At 40.6% G+C, this 17552-nt stretch overlaps 2 protein-coding genes across 4 annotated transcripts in view; one reads left to right on the top strand and one right to left on the bottom strand.

Moving 5' to 3' along the window:
- LOC108163348 (MKRN2 opposite strand protein) overlaps nucleotides 1-17552 on the top strand; it is a 73159-nt gene that overhangs the window by 32855 nt on the left and 22752 nt on the right. Inside the window, exon 2 of one of the 3 annotated variants that reach the window (XM_017298588.2) lies at nucleotides 6675-6805. The exons of 1 other annotated variant lie outside the window; for it this stretch is intronic. The gene's annotated coding sequence lies outside the window, so the exon portion shown is untranslated. Of the gene's footprint in view, nucleotides 1-6674; nucleotides 6806-7568; nucleotides 7695-17552 lie in introns of those variants that run through there. One more of the 3 variants, XM_017298589.2, reaches the window with a different exon arrangement.
- Nucleotides 1-17552, bottom strand: part of LOC108163344 (protein eyes shut) — a 70476-nt gene that overhangs the window by 34328 nt on the left and 18596 nt on the right. The window contains exons 2-3 of the mRNA XM_017298584.2: nucleotides 16155-17146; nucleotides 11630-11778 (exon numbers count right to left, since the gene is read on the bottom strand). Coding sequence (XP_017154073.1) covers nucleotides 11630-11778; nucleotides 16155-16744 — 739 coding nt within the window. The 5' untranslated portion in view covers nucleotides 16745-17146. The remainder of the gene's footprint in view (nucleotides 1-11629; nucleotides 11779-16154; nucleotides 17147-17552) is intronic.

The raw sequence follows: 17552 nt of genomic DNA, 5'->3' as shown, positions 1-17552 counted from the left end.
CCACTGCATCGGTCTTAATGGACGGCGCTTTGGTTGTCCGTGTACCCTCTTTGGTTTTGGCTCCCATTTGTGGATTCTCGACAGAAAAAAAAAACAACCAAAACGTGGCACGCAATGCTTCATTTCGATTGTCGGAATATTTAAAAATATGCACACAAAAAAACCATTAATCAAATTTTAAGTGTTCCTCAAATATTGATAACGTTCAGGTTTGGTTTATCTCGCATATTGATAAATGTTTCTCTATATAGAAAGAATGCACTGAATGAATAAGTGCTCGAGAAAAAACATACGTTTCAAGCTGAAATTGGTTTTAAAAAACGATGATTTAGTTTAGTCTGGATTTTCTTTGATTTTATATACCAAAAGAATATGATTTTTCTTGGTCTAAGTACAATTATTACTATTATTTAATTTTCTATATTTTCTAAGGGACTTTAATGAATTATTTCTTAGGCATAAAATGGTTTATTGGTTATTTTTTTATTCACTTTTTTATCAGCTATGTTCTGATTGATTTTGGTGACCCCGAACTATTTTGAATGGCTTGTTTATTTCTTTATTTTCTTTTATTTTTTTACATATCGTACTATATATAATGTTTCTGATTCTGAAGATCCCTCTCTTTGTACCATTTGATAGATTTTCGTGGCCCAGAAAAATTATACTACTTTCCATGAATTTTTTTTCTCCACTAACCCTATTGATGACCCTTATTGATTTCCTCTTCTAGGACCATTATATTATTCTTATGTTTGATCTTGCTTAATTATATATATTAATCCATCTACTACTGTTTGGTGGTGACTCCAAAATTTGTCATATTGCCCTGACTAATTGTTGTCTTACGCTTAAAGCACCTTGGGATTGACCCGGACTTCCCTTAATTTCCTTTTCAGAACCAATTCCCTTTTCCTCATCACTGTTATTGATTTGTTTGTGATCCCCAGACTTTCTTTGTTTCCATGACTAATGTTGAGTTGCAAGTTTCTTTGTAATAGTAACTTATGATTGATTTTGGTGACCCCGATCTCACTCTCTCACTTACCATCCCACGAGTATCCCGGGGATTTCCACAGAACTTTCCAATCTCCACTTTTCCCATTCCCCATAACTTTTCTCCATTCATCTCGACGCTTGTCGTTTCCATTTTTCTTTATTGTAAAGTTTTTTTTTTTTGCCTGTCATGGTACTCGTACTCGTACTCGTACTTTTGCTCCTTCATCGTTTTCTTGTTATATTTTCTTATTGTATTCTTTTCAGTGTTGCATGTTGTTGTGGCTGCTGGCAGCGAACTGTAAACATTTGTGCAACAAGGTACGAACATTTGTTTTGGCTTCGAGTCACAATAAACATGGCCATCGCAGCCAGCCCTCTGTCCCCATCCCTTGGACAGCCCCCGGGGAAACCCACTACCCTGGTTGCCCTGCTCTCCACCTCCTCCCAGCCCCCTGCAGTCGATGCACAAATTGAAATTTGAATTTTATCTGCACACATTTTGTGCTTCTTATTTGCTTGTTACTTTTTCCCCCAAGAAACATACAGTGTACGAATATCTATATGTTCAGCGGAAGAGAGAGAGAGAAAGTGGTGTGTGTGTGTGTGTGTGTGTGCATTCGAAATCTGACATCGTTTATACTCGTAAAGGTGCATGAGTTGAAAATATTGCACATCTCGTTGCCATTTTATGCTCCCATATTCTGATGCTTACCCTGCTCTGCCTTTTTCCAGCATTTTTGCTTCCTTTACTCCGATGAAAGCAACTTTGAATGAATGCATAACTGAACGAATGAGTGCACTGCAACTGCAAACTGCAAACTGCATCGACTGCCAAACAAAGATCAGGATTCGTTCTTAAATCATAATTACGTGTATGGGGGGTTTCAGGACAAAGCAGGATACGTGTTCGGGTATTGTGTGATTTGCTTAATCAACAATTTTGGCTTGAAACGGAAAATCCTTTGAGTATTTTGCATCTGGGAGGTACTTTTTCCAGGGAAATGGAATGAACATACACTTAGGTATGGTCTTAAGAGACTTCAAAGGAGGGAGCGCTGGAAAAGTAATCTGTTTTGGCATTCAAAAGTGCAATCGAATCAATTTTGTGACCCCGACGCATCTTAATTTGGAAGTTTTTTATATTTTCTGTACGATTTGTTAGTTGGTAGAAGCTTGCAATAGTTCGTAACCATAATAAACACTATCTGCAGGTCCTAGAAATCTAAAACTCAAGACTATAATTTTGTTGGTGACCCCGACTTATTGCAATTATATTTCTTTCTGGTATACTATAGGGCTTTCCATATTACCGGGCTTGGATATGTGGGAGAATTACTATTAATAGTACAATATCCTTTCAGGATCTCTGTAATACCTTCTTTTTAATATCCAAACTCTAAAAGCCTTAATCGACTCTACTACCAATCATTTAAAATCCCTAACAAAATCCGATTTCCTTCAACTTTTGTTACCTTTACCCAAAATGAATACAATGGATATTGGTTTATTTCGATTTCATTTCGAAATCTTCAATTACCCAGCACTAAGAATACCATTTAGCTTGTTCGAATTTGGGCCACGTCCCCAGTGCAATTTGTATGCGAAACTAATCTCAGCGAGGGCTGAGCCAATCTATTATCATTGAATTGGGGGGTTCGGATTGGACAGCTCTTCCTTTTGGGAATCTATTGCCGTAAATCGCTGCTGGGGACCTGCGACAGTGAGCAATGAAATGCACTTTGGTTTCATCTACTGCTGATGCTGCAGCATGTCTCATGCCGCGTGCCTCATGCTTCTTTCAAATGCGCCGGGGAAACTAATCACGGTATCCATTCACTCAGCTATCCACACAGCCCCCAGTCGAAAATCCAGCGCCATTCATGTCACTCGCTTCTGCACAGACGGCACCGGCGATCCAGTCACCAATTCGAATTCGCATATCTAAGGTGGGTGTGAATGGTGGCTCGGATTGAGATTGGGTGGGTCGTGGCTCTGCACTTGAATGTCTTGTGGTGCGCATTGTTGCTCTTTCAATTGCTACGTTTCCATTTCGTATGCCCTAGAAAGGGGGGTATAATGATTTTGGAGTCACTTTTCGTATCGCGCGGATTGCAGGCAAAAACGGACACAACCGAGAGGCGCTGTTGCACGTCTAATCGAAATATGGGGCTGTCAGAAGAACAATCGTTGGAAAAACAAAATTTGTGTATGAAACCTTCCTGTTTTCCCCAAATAAAAGTCCCAGACCAACTTATAAAAAGGTTAATCTGATTTTTGGAGCACTGTATCATATTTAAACTATTTATAAAGGAAAAACCTCTTTGTTTATAAAGAAAATCCCACCTAACACTACAGATTTCTCTTTCCTTCATTTTTCCTGCTTTAAAGTTGAATGAAAATGCATTCCAGGGTACCTAATGCTTCGCCACTCGATTTTAGGCTTCGTTCCTTGTGTTTCCCACTTTTTGCTCCTGCAAAAGAGAAAACCTTGCCACTGGCAGGGGACAATGGGGAAGCCAGGCATGGCACGGGGCAGGCACCTCGAGAGAAGCTCATTTTCACGGCAATTTTAAGGCAAGGAGCTGCATAACCCCACACGTACATCTGGCCATGTATTAGCGCGTTTAATTAATTGCATTTTGTACAACATTTCCCAGCACTGATTTTCCGTTTTTTTCCCATTCGATTTGCCCCCTGCCCAAATTCTATTGAATTTTCCACCTTGCAGAGCAATTTCTTTGGCTTTTACATCGAATGTGGGGTGGAGGGGGCCGCAAAGGAGCCTCTCTATCGTCTGGGCCCGGCAACGTTGCGTAAAATTAGAAAGTATTGTGTGTTGAAAGTTCAATGGGCAAATTTATGAGTGCGAAAATCGCATTTTCAGATTGCACAAAATCGAAGCAAAGCCATGATAGAGTGGGGCATACGAGTACGTGCACCATGTGTGCTGTCTGTGGGGGCTTTTCCCCTTTTGGGGCTTTGAACTAATTAATTAATGAACTGCTGGCCCAAAGATCGATAGAAGGTGCCAGAAAAGTAAAGTCTAGTGGCACTGCTTTGGGGTCGGGTTTCGGTTGCTTGTCTTTGACCTTAATCGGAAAATATTGTCAAGGATACAGGAAGTTTGTTTGCTTAGAAGGTGGGCAATAAAATGTATGAGTGGGGTAACTAATAGGTGGGCTAGGGGTGGTAAGGAATTGTGATTGGAAAACCTTAATGAAAGTTGAGTTTGTACTAAAAGAAAGGGGAATTATATAAATATATCTACCAAATCTTAAAGAAAACCAAAGGTACATTAAAGTCTCAACAGAAAATAGTAGTAAGACACATATCTCTACCATTTATTGTATTAAAGAACTACCATTTCTACCAAATCTTATGGAAAGTCCAAGTTACATTCAAGTATCATTAAAAAACAGTAGTAGAACACACATCTCTACCATTTTTTATATTAAAGATCTTAACTTTAGGCCAAAACTGACCCACAAAACCTTTAAATTAATGAAATATTTGTACATTTCGTCCCATAACTGTATACAAAAAAGACTACAGCTTAACCCAGATCTCTTAATTGAGGTACTCTTATTTTTTGTGATTTAAATCCAATTGAAGTTCTTTTTTCATCCGAAACACTTGCCCATCCAATAATTTAATCACATCTGCTGCACAAATAAATAAATAAAAAATATAAAAAACAAATCTTTAATAGCATTCGATTACACGGCTAATCCCAGGACCCATAATAAAGCATTTAAAAATATCTCACCCATGGCCATGGCCCCTGCCCCCATCTGGGCTCCCGGGCTCTTAAAAGTTCATCAAACTCTGTGGCACTGCCATTATAAAATCAATAATATCATGAATATTTAAAGCTGTTGTTGGAAAACACACACACACACTTACACATACACGGCAAATGAAAGGCAAAACTAATTCCCAAAGGGCCATTGATTAGCTCTCTCTCACGCGGCACTCCAGAGCGAGGATAATTTGTACTATATATAGAATATATGGTATGCCATTTTAATTGGGGGGAAATTGATATAAAAAATGCATGCAAATCGTTGATTCAGGTGATTGAATGTTTGGCTATACAATCGGGGAATACACGGGTATTCCCAGTCAATAAATCTGGAGGATCCTTTTAGAAAGTTTTATCAATGCTTCACATTTGATAAACAAAAGCAAATGCAATGGAATGTAAGTTTTGATTAAAGAAGCCATAAATGCCATAAGTCAATGAATGAATCAACCTGATGCTTGATTGAATGTACGGCTGGCTCCACCACCCCCCCGATGGACGGGGGTAGGCGTGCAATCAGCTGTGGAGGAGGCGGAGGAACTCCTTTTGAAGAGGTGCAAATTTATGCACACACACGCACACACCGCTCAAAAGTCGCTGATGAAGCAGACACACGAGCGCTACGAGTGCTATGTATAAAAAAAAAGAATGCCCAGGAAAATTACGATAAAATATCAAGTAAGTGCGGAAAAAACAGAGCGAAAATTGCACACAGAAAAAAAAACAAACGAGTAAAAGCGAGAGACGTGGCACAAACTGCATTTTGCTGCAATTTGAATGCATTTCCATATTAATACTCTGCACGGAAAGGGTGTCAAAACTTTGGGAGGAAGTTTGTTGGTTTCAGATTTGGCTAAAGATCATGATGATCCCTCAAATTTACAGCGTTCCTACGGCATTTCGATGCTATAAATACCTCTTCCAAACCCTCGAAAACTAGGCATCACAGGCCCCTCTTTTCTTGCCCTTCTGGCAGTGTGTTCCCTGCTTCGTTCTGTCCAAGAACTTAGAGTCCTGCCTTTATTCTTTTTTTTTATTGTTGATTTGCTGCATTTGCGTGAATGTGAAATGCGAAATTTCAATGGAGAATAGGCGCAGGAAGGACCTTCCCGCATTGCATTGTTTTCGCGCTGCAGTCTCGCTCTCGCTCTCCCAACGGCTGCTGCCATGATTGCATAAAGGCCAGGATGCAAGGATCCAAGGAGCCAAAGGACAAAGGCATGCCCAGTGCTTTGTTATTGGATTGCTCGGTGGGTGGCAGGGAGGGGGGGGAGTGTTGTGTATGTAGAGCAAGGAGAGCAAGGTTAAGCTGTTGGGGATTGCAGCTTACACCGAGACGATTGCGAATGTGCCTCGTGGAGCCTGTACAATTGTAAATGTCTTCACTGCAATGTGGATCTTGAATGCCCATAACCGAAGGCAGATTCTCGGGGATTAACTCGTGGATTAGCGTGAATTTCTGTACGATTAGTCAGCTGTGGTGTTTGCAAGTTAACAGCTGTTGGGAGGGGAGTAAATGGGAGTATAGATAACACATGGCATCTTTAAGGGCAGGAAGCTTTTCTATGGGAAGATGTTGAATGTAGGAACAAAAGAGTCCCTAGACGAATCGTACATCTGTTCATCTTCCCAGAGAACCTCAAAGAAGATACATCTACGAGTCTTTCTTCTGTTTATCCATCTAAATGGTTTCTGAAAGTACAGTCTACATTTACAATCCTTTAAAAATCTCTACTTTTCGTAAACTTTCTTCTTTTTTTAATTTTTAGTGACACTCCTTTCCCTTTTTGAATAAATATCAGAACCCGCCAGACCTTTCTTCCTTTAACTGACTTTTTCATACTTTAATTCCTATAATTCCCCTCCATTTCAGCTTCTTAATCAGCCTGATTAACTAGGCCAAAAGCACACCAAAGCCGCCAAAGAGATAAGGCCAAAAACCAAATCAAAGGTTTCACCTTAATCCTTAAAGAGGAAATCATAGGAAAGGAACACAAAGAATTGGTAAGTGGAACAGTGCAGAATCATGATCCACATTTCTCTGTATATCCTGCAGCCCCACTGCAGCCACTTCAAAAGGCACAAAACTTTGAACCCTCGAACGCCACAAAACCCCCAAAAAACAAGAAAGGGAAAGGCCTCCCAAAAATATGCGCAATGCAATGCAGAGAAGGAGGCCAGAAAGGGGGTGGCTCATAAAATTAATTAGAATACTGCTGTCTCCCTCCCTCTCTCTCTCTCTCCAGCATTACCTCGCGGTCGCTTTCATTTGCATTTGGAACATTTTTTTGTTAATGCCCCGAAACGGGGGATTGGGCCGGAAGGAGAGCGAGAGAGAGAGGATTATGCCAAGGTGAAAGCTTTCCAAAACTCAATGAGCGGTTAAATAATGCCCCGAGGCGTCTGTCCATCCTCTCGCCCCCCTGCCATTGCCCACTTTTCCTCTTTGGAACTCTTTGCATCCGTTACTTTCGCTTTGTTTTCTTTTTGGAAAAAACTCTGCCCTCTCACCCACAACTCCTTGCCCGCCATTGATGCATTTCATTTCAAAATTTGTGCTGAATTTGTGTTCTTTTCAACTAAACTCTTTGTACCCTCGACGAGGGTATTGCCATTTTTTGTAGGCGTTTAAAATGTGGCGAAAGAAACATACATTTTTTCTGAGCATTATTATGCGATTTTTGCATTGTGGCCAGACTATTATATTTAGCCACTCGTACATATATTTATCTAACCACCAAAAGAGCCCTTTTATATTTTACTTTCAGGTAACAAATGACATTTATCGTCAGAATCTAAAAAAAAATGATTTTCTATAAACTAAATTAATAGAAAAATTAGGTCAATTATATTTTTGCGGTCCTTAAAGGACATGTGATGTACCAAACGAAAGGTATTGTATATTGCACTTCGATTACAAATATATATCACTTTTCGTTAGACATTTCTTCTTTGAAATGATATTTTAATTTAATTTTAAAACTAAAAGATTATAAAAAAATGTTTAAATTATACAAAGAATATACAAAATAAAACTAAGAGTTATAAAATAATTTATTTAAAGAAAATTTTTGATTTCCGAATACCACACCCCTTAAAAAATATTATATTTAGCTGCTTTTTTTCAGACCCTCACTTTTTTGCCTTTTTTTAATCGTAATTCTACAAAAAAATATACAAAATAAAACTAAAAATTATTAAATAATTTATTTAAAAAAAATGGGATTCCATTTTTTTAGTTCCATTAAACTTTACTTCCTTTTAGAGGTATAAAATTCTATGTAACTCCATGAAATATCTTTGACATGGGACTAAAATATGGTAGGGCCTATTAGCAAGATGACGAGCTATATAGCTGGTCTAGGATTGATCGAAAAACAAGGCTTTGGGACCAACATTTACAATGGTACTGATTTATATGATTTCTCATAGTTTAAACAAAGTTTTCTGTTCATATACTTTACTACCATATCGCAATAGAATTATGTAGATGATTCGTTTAGAGGAGCACTGATTGATTTTTTCGTAAATCTCTGACCAACTTGTTTCTTAAATTCTACAAAAATCTCATCGATCCATAGATCTCTAAGAGTATCTAAGGTTTCAAGTGCCCCCAAAATCTGTACTTCCCTTCTGGTTTTATGATATTTTATTTTTCCGTGAACTTTTTGCATAGTTTATGGCTTCATTTCCGACGATTCCGCGTGCCTTTGGCAAAAAATCTATTTATTATATACATATATATATGTATATGTATGTGTTTTGTACGAGTATATATATAATTTTTTGTGGGGCCATTCTGGCCGAAAGCATATTTCTTTTTCCTCTCTTTTTGTGGCTCAGAATTTGTTATGCAATTTTTTTTGGGTTTATTTACATTTGAGTTTGTCTTTTTTCCCGTTCTTTTTTTCGGAGAGCAATTTGCAAGGGAATCGCTTAGTTTGGTCTGTGAGAATCGGTGGAGCGGGGGGCACGGGGCAGGCAGGGGCTCGACTCCGCAGAGAGATTGCAGTGCATAATTTTATTATTTGTTTTTGTGTTGATTTCATTTGCAGTGCTTATGCTTTTGTGGGCCTTTGTTTTCGGCTCTCTATTCCCCTCTCTATTCCCCTGTATTTATGCTAAATTAATGCAATTGTTTCTGATTCTCTGGAATGTGTTTTTTGGCCGAAAGAGAAAACTTTGCTAAACGTTCGCATGAGCGATGTGATATGTGATATTTAATGACAACAGTTATGCCACTATTAGTGCTCATAATGGTGATAATTGATGGGGGAAACAATGCGTTGAACGGGTCGTATGAGTAATCTGAAACATCTCTAGTGTTTATATCTCTGTTTTGGCCGCAATTATCCCACAAAATGATGGCCTTTTGGGTGCAATCTTAGTTTTCATTTGATTAAATAAATCTTTTAAATAAATAATTTTATTTAATTAAAATTCATATTTTCCCAAAGAAAATATACATCGTCTGACTTTCAATTGAAAAACTCTTCTTAATTAAAAACTGAATTTTCAATAGCTTTGGCATTCCTTTCACCTTTAACCAATCGACCGGAAAACTCATGTATATCATGTTCAGGGCTTGTATTTAATTTATTCCCCAGGACTCTTTGGGTCCAAACGAGCCACTGAATGACTTGGCTCAGCCCCTTTCCGTTTACGCCCACCTGTCTCGCTGCGTGGGCTTTGGGCCACCCCTTTTAGCCTGATTGTTCAGCTGGAACTCTCATCAGGAAAGTTCTTGAACAAATTTGCTGCAATTTGTATTTCGGTTTTAGTTGGCGCTGATGCGACCACAGATACAGATACATATCACACCTATACGCTGGCTGTAAATTTCACTAAATTTTATAAAGTCAACTTTTTGGCCAACGCACACTCCGAGCCAAAGAGTAGAGCAGAAAGAGGGCAAAAAGGAAGCCAAGAGAGAGGGACACGAACGGACACTAAGTGCTCCTCGCACGTAGCATAAGTAAATGTGTTTATGTGCACGCGGGGTGGGCTGGCGGGGTGTGGTGGCCAGCCAAAAGGATGAACATTAGATACATTCATGGTTAGACTTCCGTACTTGGCCAGCACACACGCTCGGGGTGGAGCAGTGGCGGTGGCAGCGGTGGCAAGTTAAGCACCCAACATTGACTACCACAATAGACCACATTAAAGTTGGTTTGCCAGCCATGGGATCTCCATTGCCATCGTTTTGACGCCTTCAGAGATCTACTCTCTCTCTCTCTCCGAGTGGATTGTTTTCCTTTCTCCCTTTTGGCCACTTTTCGGATACCCTCTAACGGATATTGATATTTTTTGGGAAATGGCTTTTCGGGGATAAATATTTGATTGACATTTCTGACAGGCCAAATGGAAGTCCGAAGTGGTATATGGGAAATGCTTAAGCAAGAAATACTAGAGAATTCTTAAATGCAGCCGAGTAAATGGAATCTCCTTAGACGATTATCTAGACTTTGTAGAGGCTTCAGTTCTCACAAGAAAATTTACAAATAATCCTTACTTATTTATAATTTATAAATAGGAGTTTGAAGGCGGGTTTCTTTAATGGTTTTTTATATATTAAAAGGAAAATATGAGTAAATATTTCAAATATTAATTAAAATAAATAATTAAGGGGAGAATAAATGCATATCTATGCTCATAGCTGATTTCTATTTTTAGATGAAATATTTAAAATATTAAATTAATATGAAAATAATTCTTAAAAAATATATCAAATGCAATCTTGAGAGGTTATTTGGTATATTACGTATAAATTTGGAAGAAAGAGGGGATGCTGGCACCTATGTATCTTCAGATCTTTGCAGCCACTACCATCTCTCTATGAAATACACAATTTTTTGATCATATTTACGCGTACAAGCGAAGCGAGTGAGCCTGGGGTTGGCTTACGGGCGAAGGAGTGCTCTGGGGGCTTTCCCCTTAGTATTTTATATAAAAAGTTACCATATAAAGAAGATTATTGGGAGCAATCCCTTTCAGAATTTCTAAAAGATTTGCCATCGAAATGCCATAAACAGAATGCTGATTCCTAGCTGATTCTGATTCTTATAACATGATCCTTTCCACACCCAAAAGATGGTAAATTTCTTCTCCTTTTTTTTGTATATTTTCCTCCTCCTCCTCTCCGCATTTAAACGCCCTTTCGATTGCCATATCTACCTCTTACGTTAGGGTATTAAAAGCATCTCCACTTCAATGAGTACACCATTTTCTTTCCGTTTGCTTTCCTTACTCTTGGATATTACTCTTCTCTGTCCCCCCCACGCACCCCACCCGCTCTCTGGCTCTGTTCTCTGCTCCTCCAGACAGACACATGTGCGAGCAGAAGCCGGCGAAATAAGTAAAAACGAGCATTGTATGTTATATTTTTACTTTACACTATATATACGAGTATCTCTCTCCTTTTTTTCCGTACTTCAGCGCGTAAATTTTACAAATACGTTTGCAGGCAGGACGTAGGGGTCCCTGGCTGGAATTTCTCTCTATTTGCCGGAGTACGCGTATCCCTATCCATCCGTCTGGCTGGGAGACGGAGAGACGACCGGCTCCTGGGTTTGTTTTTTGTGTTGGCTTAATAAAAATACATTTTGCACGTGAAAGTGGAACTGCAGAAGGGGGTGGGGGTGGGGGAGGGGTGGGGAAACCTTCAGCACATCCCACTTCAGTCCGCACTTCAACCGTAACCCGTGCTATCCCAGAGCTTGGGCTCCCGTTGAGCCGTGCAGCGTTTTAGTTGGGGCTCCCAAAAATAAACCGCAAGAGCGCCCACACCCCACATAGTATATAGTAGTAGGAGATGGCATATACACTTACCAGAAAATCCTTCCAGACACGTACAATTGTAGTAGGCCACACCGTCCACACAGGTCCCGCCGTTCTGACAGGGCCCCGACCAGCATTCGTCCCAATTCGTTTGGCACTGGATCCCTGTGTAGCCATCAATGCAGTAGCACGAGTACGAGCTGTGTTGTTGTTATCGGAACACGTTAGTTTTTTCCCCATTTTTTTCCATTTTTTTTTCCATTTTTTTGGCCCATGTTTTTGTGTTGTTTCGTAGGTGGAACGGTGTGTCAATGATGCATCAAACGTTGGGGAAAAAAACACACACACACACAGCCGCACATAAAAGACATGGAAAAATATATAGAAAGGGAGAAAGAGAGTGAGAGAGTGAGCGAGAGGTAAAGAAAAAACTTGCTTTAGATAAAAATAGTTTCAGCAAATGGCACAATATGGGGAGTACACAGAACGGAACAGCACGGTGGCATATATAGTACCTACGATATACATATAAGTACTCGTGTCCGTATGTACGCTTAACGGCACCCAACACGCCCAGACAATAACGGCAGTTTGTAGTAATTGAAGCGAAGGCACTGCCAGATGACCAGGCCAGAGATGGTAGCGTGAGGGAAGTCGGTAGGGATCAGGATTGGTAGGGAGTACCAGGACAAGAGACTCAAGGATAGACCCGGGTTACAGATAGGTTTTTCAAGGAGAGAAGGTTTGGTGGAAATTATCGACATTCAATATAATGATTGTATCTTTTAAGATTGTAAAATCGTGTAAGAATCGTGAAAGAGATGCAAAAATGAACAGATTAAAATCTCTTGAGGAAAAGGATCTCTTTGAATTGAAATTATTAAATTTTTAAAGATTTTACAGGCCTTTAAGCTGAAAAGTGATGAACATGTATCCACACGTGCTCGCCACTGCATATCCCATAGATAAATGAGATCACAGCACTCTAGAGGTTCAGGATCGTGCTATAATGCCATGTAGAACTGTACAAAAGTACTCAAAGTTTGCTAAAGATATACAATGATGGAACTATGCTAAATCATTGCAAATTCCAGCTATTCCCGATCACCATTTAACCTATAATAAAGTTTGAAAGGAAAGCCCATTCCATGATCTACTATCGCTTAGATCACGCTCCCATCTCAAACGAATAAGCATTGAAAAAATTTCGGGAAAAAGTACAATCAAAACTAAGAGCCATTGTTGAATGTCCTTCATGAAGGAAATGTTTTATATGGATATTCTTTGTTTTTTTTTTATAAATATTGAACCCCCACTCCCACCCAATGCACATCCATATCCCATAGCCTTTTGAGTGCAATAAACTTTGAGAGTCAGCGCCACATTACACTTGAGTAGTGGAAATAAATATTTGCTAGACATTGGGGATTGTGTGTGTGGGTTTGGGTTTTTCTTTCTATTTCATTGCCTAAACCACTGGCAAACCGAAACGAAATGGAAAACAGGAAAAAATGTGTCAGGGGAACACAGACCAGAGCGAAACAAGGCAGCAGGAGTACAAGGAGCACAAGGAGCACAGAAGCAGCCCCAACAGCAGCTTAATTAAAGAAGTTTTCTTACCTGTGAGCCTCGGTAGAGGTACAGCAGGGAGATCTCCACTGTTGTTGTCCTTTATAATGGATTACATTAGGATGCAGAAGGCAAGCCAGTGCAGGCTGTGGGTGAGTCTGTGGCTCTGTTTTTGGGACTAAGTATGGAGATAAGCACCCAGACACTTAATCGTACTCGCATGTTGTGGTGCAGAGCCCCTGAAGTACAGCCTGATTACCGCCTTCGGCTCGACATTTTCACCCTGGAGGCCATTTGATTTGTTGCCTGGGCAGGAAGAATTGGGGAAATGGCCTTCGACCTGTGCTTGGATCACTACTGGCTTTTCGGCACCACTGGGAATCCTTTGAGGGGGCAGGGGATAATGGTTTCTGTGACTGATTTTTAATCTGTAGAAAGCCTCCCTTTTTGGCCAACTTTCGCATTAAAGAAACTTCTTTAATTAGTCTTTGCAACTTGTTAAAACATCCATCCCAAACCGCTGCCAATCTGTGCACCTAATGGCTCGAGCAATTTGCTAAACAAATCTGGGCCTTCACTCGGCTTTTATTGGGACTTCTGGCAAGAGTTTTCAAGATGCAGCTCATAAAACAGCTAAAGGCAAGCTTTTCGAGCACATAAACCAAGATAAACCAATAAAATATCAATGTTCTCAGATACGGAATGGCACTCCTCCTCCTCCTTCACTTTCTGGTCCCACGAGTCCGTCTGGAAACTTCCAAGTTGGTCGAAAACTATTCAGTTAATCCGTTTAAATCTCATGGCATCATGTTAAATTTAATTGCAGCTATAAATTCCGCTTGCCAGCACATAAACTTTCCCATCCGCTGTCCACCCCACTCCATCCCCCTTGCCACTCCCCCCCGCTTCTTTCGCATTTGACTTGCAGCTTTCCCGCACGAAAAAAAAGGCAACATATCTTAACCGCTTTTCCTTCAGTGGATGGCGGGATTAGCGGTCGCGAGGAGAGCATAGAAAAATAAAATGCCAGTTACTTAGTCGTATAAATGGCGTCAAGAAGAGCGATGGCAGTCTCCGAGGAAGGGTCCAACAGATGGAGCACCGTACAACTACATCTTCGACTCTCCATCTGCCACCGACTTGTTTGTGCAATTGGCTATGGGTGGGGCGGTGGCAAGGAGGGGCCAAGGTATGTGGCAGCTAAGCCTCAAAGTGCAGCAATTTGAAATGTTTCCCTGATTTGAATTTGAACATTTGAGTGCTATTTTGAATAGATTTGCGGGGATTACCTTTGCTGAGGGATTTTCTGGCTGATAGGGGGGGGGGTCGAGAAAACTCGAGAAAATTGAACATGCAACGGGGGAGTCCTTCAGTTAAATTTGCACACAAATCGTGGCTTTTTGTGTGGGGAGTACTGGTACTTTTATAGTTTTTTGAGGCATGGTTTTGTAAGGTAATACTTCTGGGATTTCTTGAGATATTCTTGGAATTTTGAGATACATTTTCAGAGTGTTTTGAATACTCAAACTTTAAGGAATCGAATAATTATAGCACATTTGGAAATATTGTGTGTATATTCTTCCTATAATAATGATTATTTTCGGCATAAATACTCCTGCATTTTGGGGGATATTAGAATAAAATGTATTCAATATTTTATTATTTATTTTATATTTAATATTGATTGAATTTAATGAATATTTAATACCCCCCATACCCCCTCAAAACCACTCGAAATCTCTTCCTTTATCTCCCCGTCTTCATTTCCTTTTTGCCCAACTAAAAAAGAAGAAAATCCAATAATGAAAACTTGGCCAATCCCTTGGCTTATGTATTTCTTGGCAGTAAATTTACCGCATTAAGAATGCACTTTGGTTCAGGGCAGGCCAGTTAATAATTTCTCCAGTTCCGTGCAATTGAAACCCACTCAACACACTCGGCTGTGCCCCATGCCACACACTCGGAGTGGCCGCAACTTAACCCCATTTAAACGGGCATGCATTAAAAAACTGGAAGGGATGGGGAGCAGGGGGGAGGGGGGGACCAGAGCCAGGGGGGGAGTGTGTAGGGGATGGGGAATATCTGCGGGAAATTCATTTCCCTGCAAAGTGGCGGCATCAACATGTTGGGCCGGCCATCGAGGGATGGCCGTATGGAAAAAAGGGATACCATGGAATGGGAATTTTAAACTGGAAACACTCCTGCTTCCTGGATGCTCAAGTGGCGCAAGTTTATTGCCACTCGAAATGTGTTGGACGGGGTTTATTGGTCCTGGCTGTCCCGGCGATAATAAGCACAAAATATGCAGAGAAGCACCAAGGCTCTGCCCCCCTCCCTCCTGAGAAGAACCAAGAGATGACCACCTGCTCGAGAGGGATGGAAGCGTGACCCAGGCTGATCTATCGCCAAGGAAGGCTAAAAGGTTCCACTCGGAATTATGCTAATGAGAAGCGTATCGATGGCAAGGACACGCAGATTATTCCATTGGGCAGTAGCGGTATCCTTGGCAGTATTTAAATGAGTTTAAAACATTTTTCTATATTAGTTTATGGTAACTTTCTTTTAAATTGTCTCTTTTCATCATCTTATAAAGTTTGTGGTGATGTGGACACAGAAAATGTATTTCTTCCTGCCTTTAAGATTGGGTCTTGGATGGTCAGAAGTTTTATTACTCCCAAAAAGATGCCTCTACCTACTAGAGATTTGTTGGGGTATAAAGTCCTCGATTGGTTTATGAAAAGTATCCATCTTCTGAGAAAACTTTCTTTCTATAGTTCTCCACTGCTTGCAAGAATACTGGAAGGCCCTTTGATGTCTAATAATAAAGAAAAAACAATCTTCTCAAGAGATCTCTTCGATTTCCAAGATTTACTTGGATTACTGTCTATTTTATATGGTAGATTTCCTTGTTTTCCCTCCTGCCGGAAGTCACGACTCTTGCCTTAAGATTTCCCATCTCTAAACCTCAGAAGGATGGCTTTTCCTTTAAAGTTCAGGGAGAACTCACCTGTTCAGGCCGTCGATGCATACGCCAAACACACAGGGATTGCTGAGGCAGGCAAATCCGGCCTGGCCGCCACCCACCAGGAGGGCCAGGCATAAGCCGAGTAGCATCAGCAGTCTGGAGTGGAAGCTGCCGCCGACGCCGCTGCCGCACTTTGCTAATATCCTTAATGTCCAGGCAGAGTTTAATCTTGAAGTTGGTGCTGTTTCCGGGCAGCAGGATACTGCCGTTTGAGATGGAGATGGAGTATTTGGAGTGGTTTTTATCGTTGGTTTTTCTATTGTTGCTGTGGCTGTTGTTGCCGTTGTTGCTGTTGTTGCTGTTGCTGTGGTTCTTGTCGTTGGCATCTTTTGCAGGTGGTTTCGTTGCATATCCGTTGCTGTTGATGGTGGCTTCTGTGTGGTGGCAGTCAGGCCCGTGGTGGTGCAACCGTTGGCTGTCAGCGGTGTGGCATTCTCTCTCGCCTGCTCCCCCTCCTCCCCCACCACTGGTCGCTGCAGCTGCATCTGAAGGGGACGTCTGCGACCGATTTCGCGTCTCATTTGAGGCGATTCCTCCATTGTCTGTTTATCAATCTGAATCACGTTGATCATACGCCCAGTGGGTCCTGAAAAGTGCTTTTGATTGATGCTGCTGCTCCTTGAGCTGCCTTCCACTCGAGTGTCTTTGTCCTTGTCCTTGTTGCTGCTCGTCAATCCGCTTAAGTGCTTTATTAGTTCTCATTGTTTGTCCCCAACAATTGTTTTTGTTCCGTTGGACATCCCCACATCCACATCCACATCCACGTCGACGTCCAGTTCCACCTCTCCCTGGTTATCCTAGTGCGGCGCTCCTTGAATGCAATCTGCGTCGCCTTCGCATCCTCAGCATTCTTGTTTATGATTTTTTCCCCCTTTCCTTCCTTTTTCCTATATTTTTCCTTGTTATTTTATCTATTCCTTCTCGTTGCTGCTTTTTTGCTGCTTCACATTTTTGCAGCCACTTCAATTTGCCGTCTGGAAAAAAAAGCAAAGAGAAAACTTCATGAATATTCAGGAAATTATTTGCTCAACAATTTGGTTAGATATTGTGCATCCTGATTAAGATTTTAACTGCGGCAATTAAATGTTTTAATGGGTTTGTTGCCAAAGCATTTTTCAACCAGAAAGGCTAGCCGACGGTTTTTAAGGGTATTTTTTATATAACTTTATTTTCCAACGTTTGGAGGGATTATCTTTGAGTCTAGAAAGGAATTAACAAAAAAACTGCCTTTTCGATTGGATCGAAAGCGATCGGACTTAAATCAGACTTGGTTCAAATGTTTATAAACCTAGAAAATGGAAATCTCTAAGGTTTTATTGGTGTGTCGAAGGATTTTAATATGGTTTCTATGTGTTATAGTCTTCAGATCGAAAGGGAATT

The sequence above is a fragment of the Drosophila miranda genome, chromosome 4 (assembly GCF_003369915.1).
Source record: "Drosophila miranda strain MSH22 chromosome 4, D.miranda_PacBio2.1, whole genome shotgun sequence".
Taxonomy (NCBI): domain Eukaryota; kingdom Metazoa; phylum Arthropoda; class Insecta; order Diptera; family Drosophilidae; genus Drosophila; species Drosophila miranda.
The sequence above is the reverse complement of the archived record's forward strand: the minus strand, read 5'-3'. Positions and strand labels throughout refer to the sequence as shown.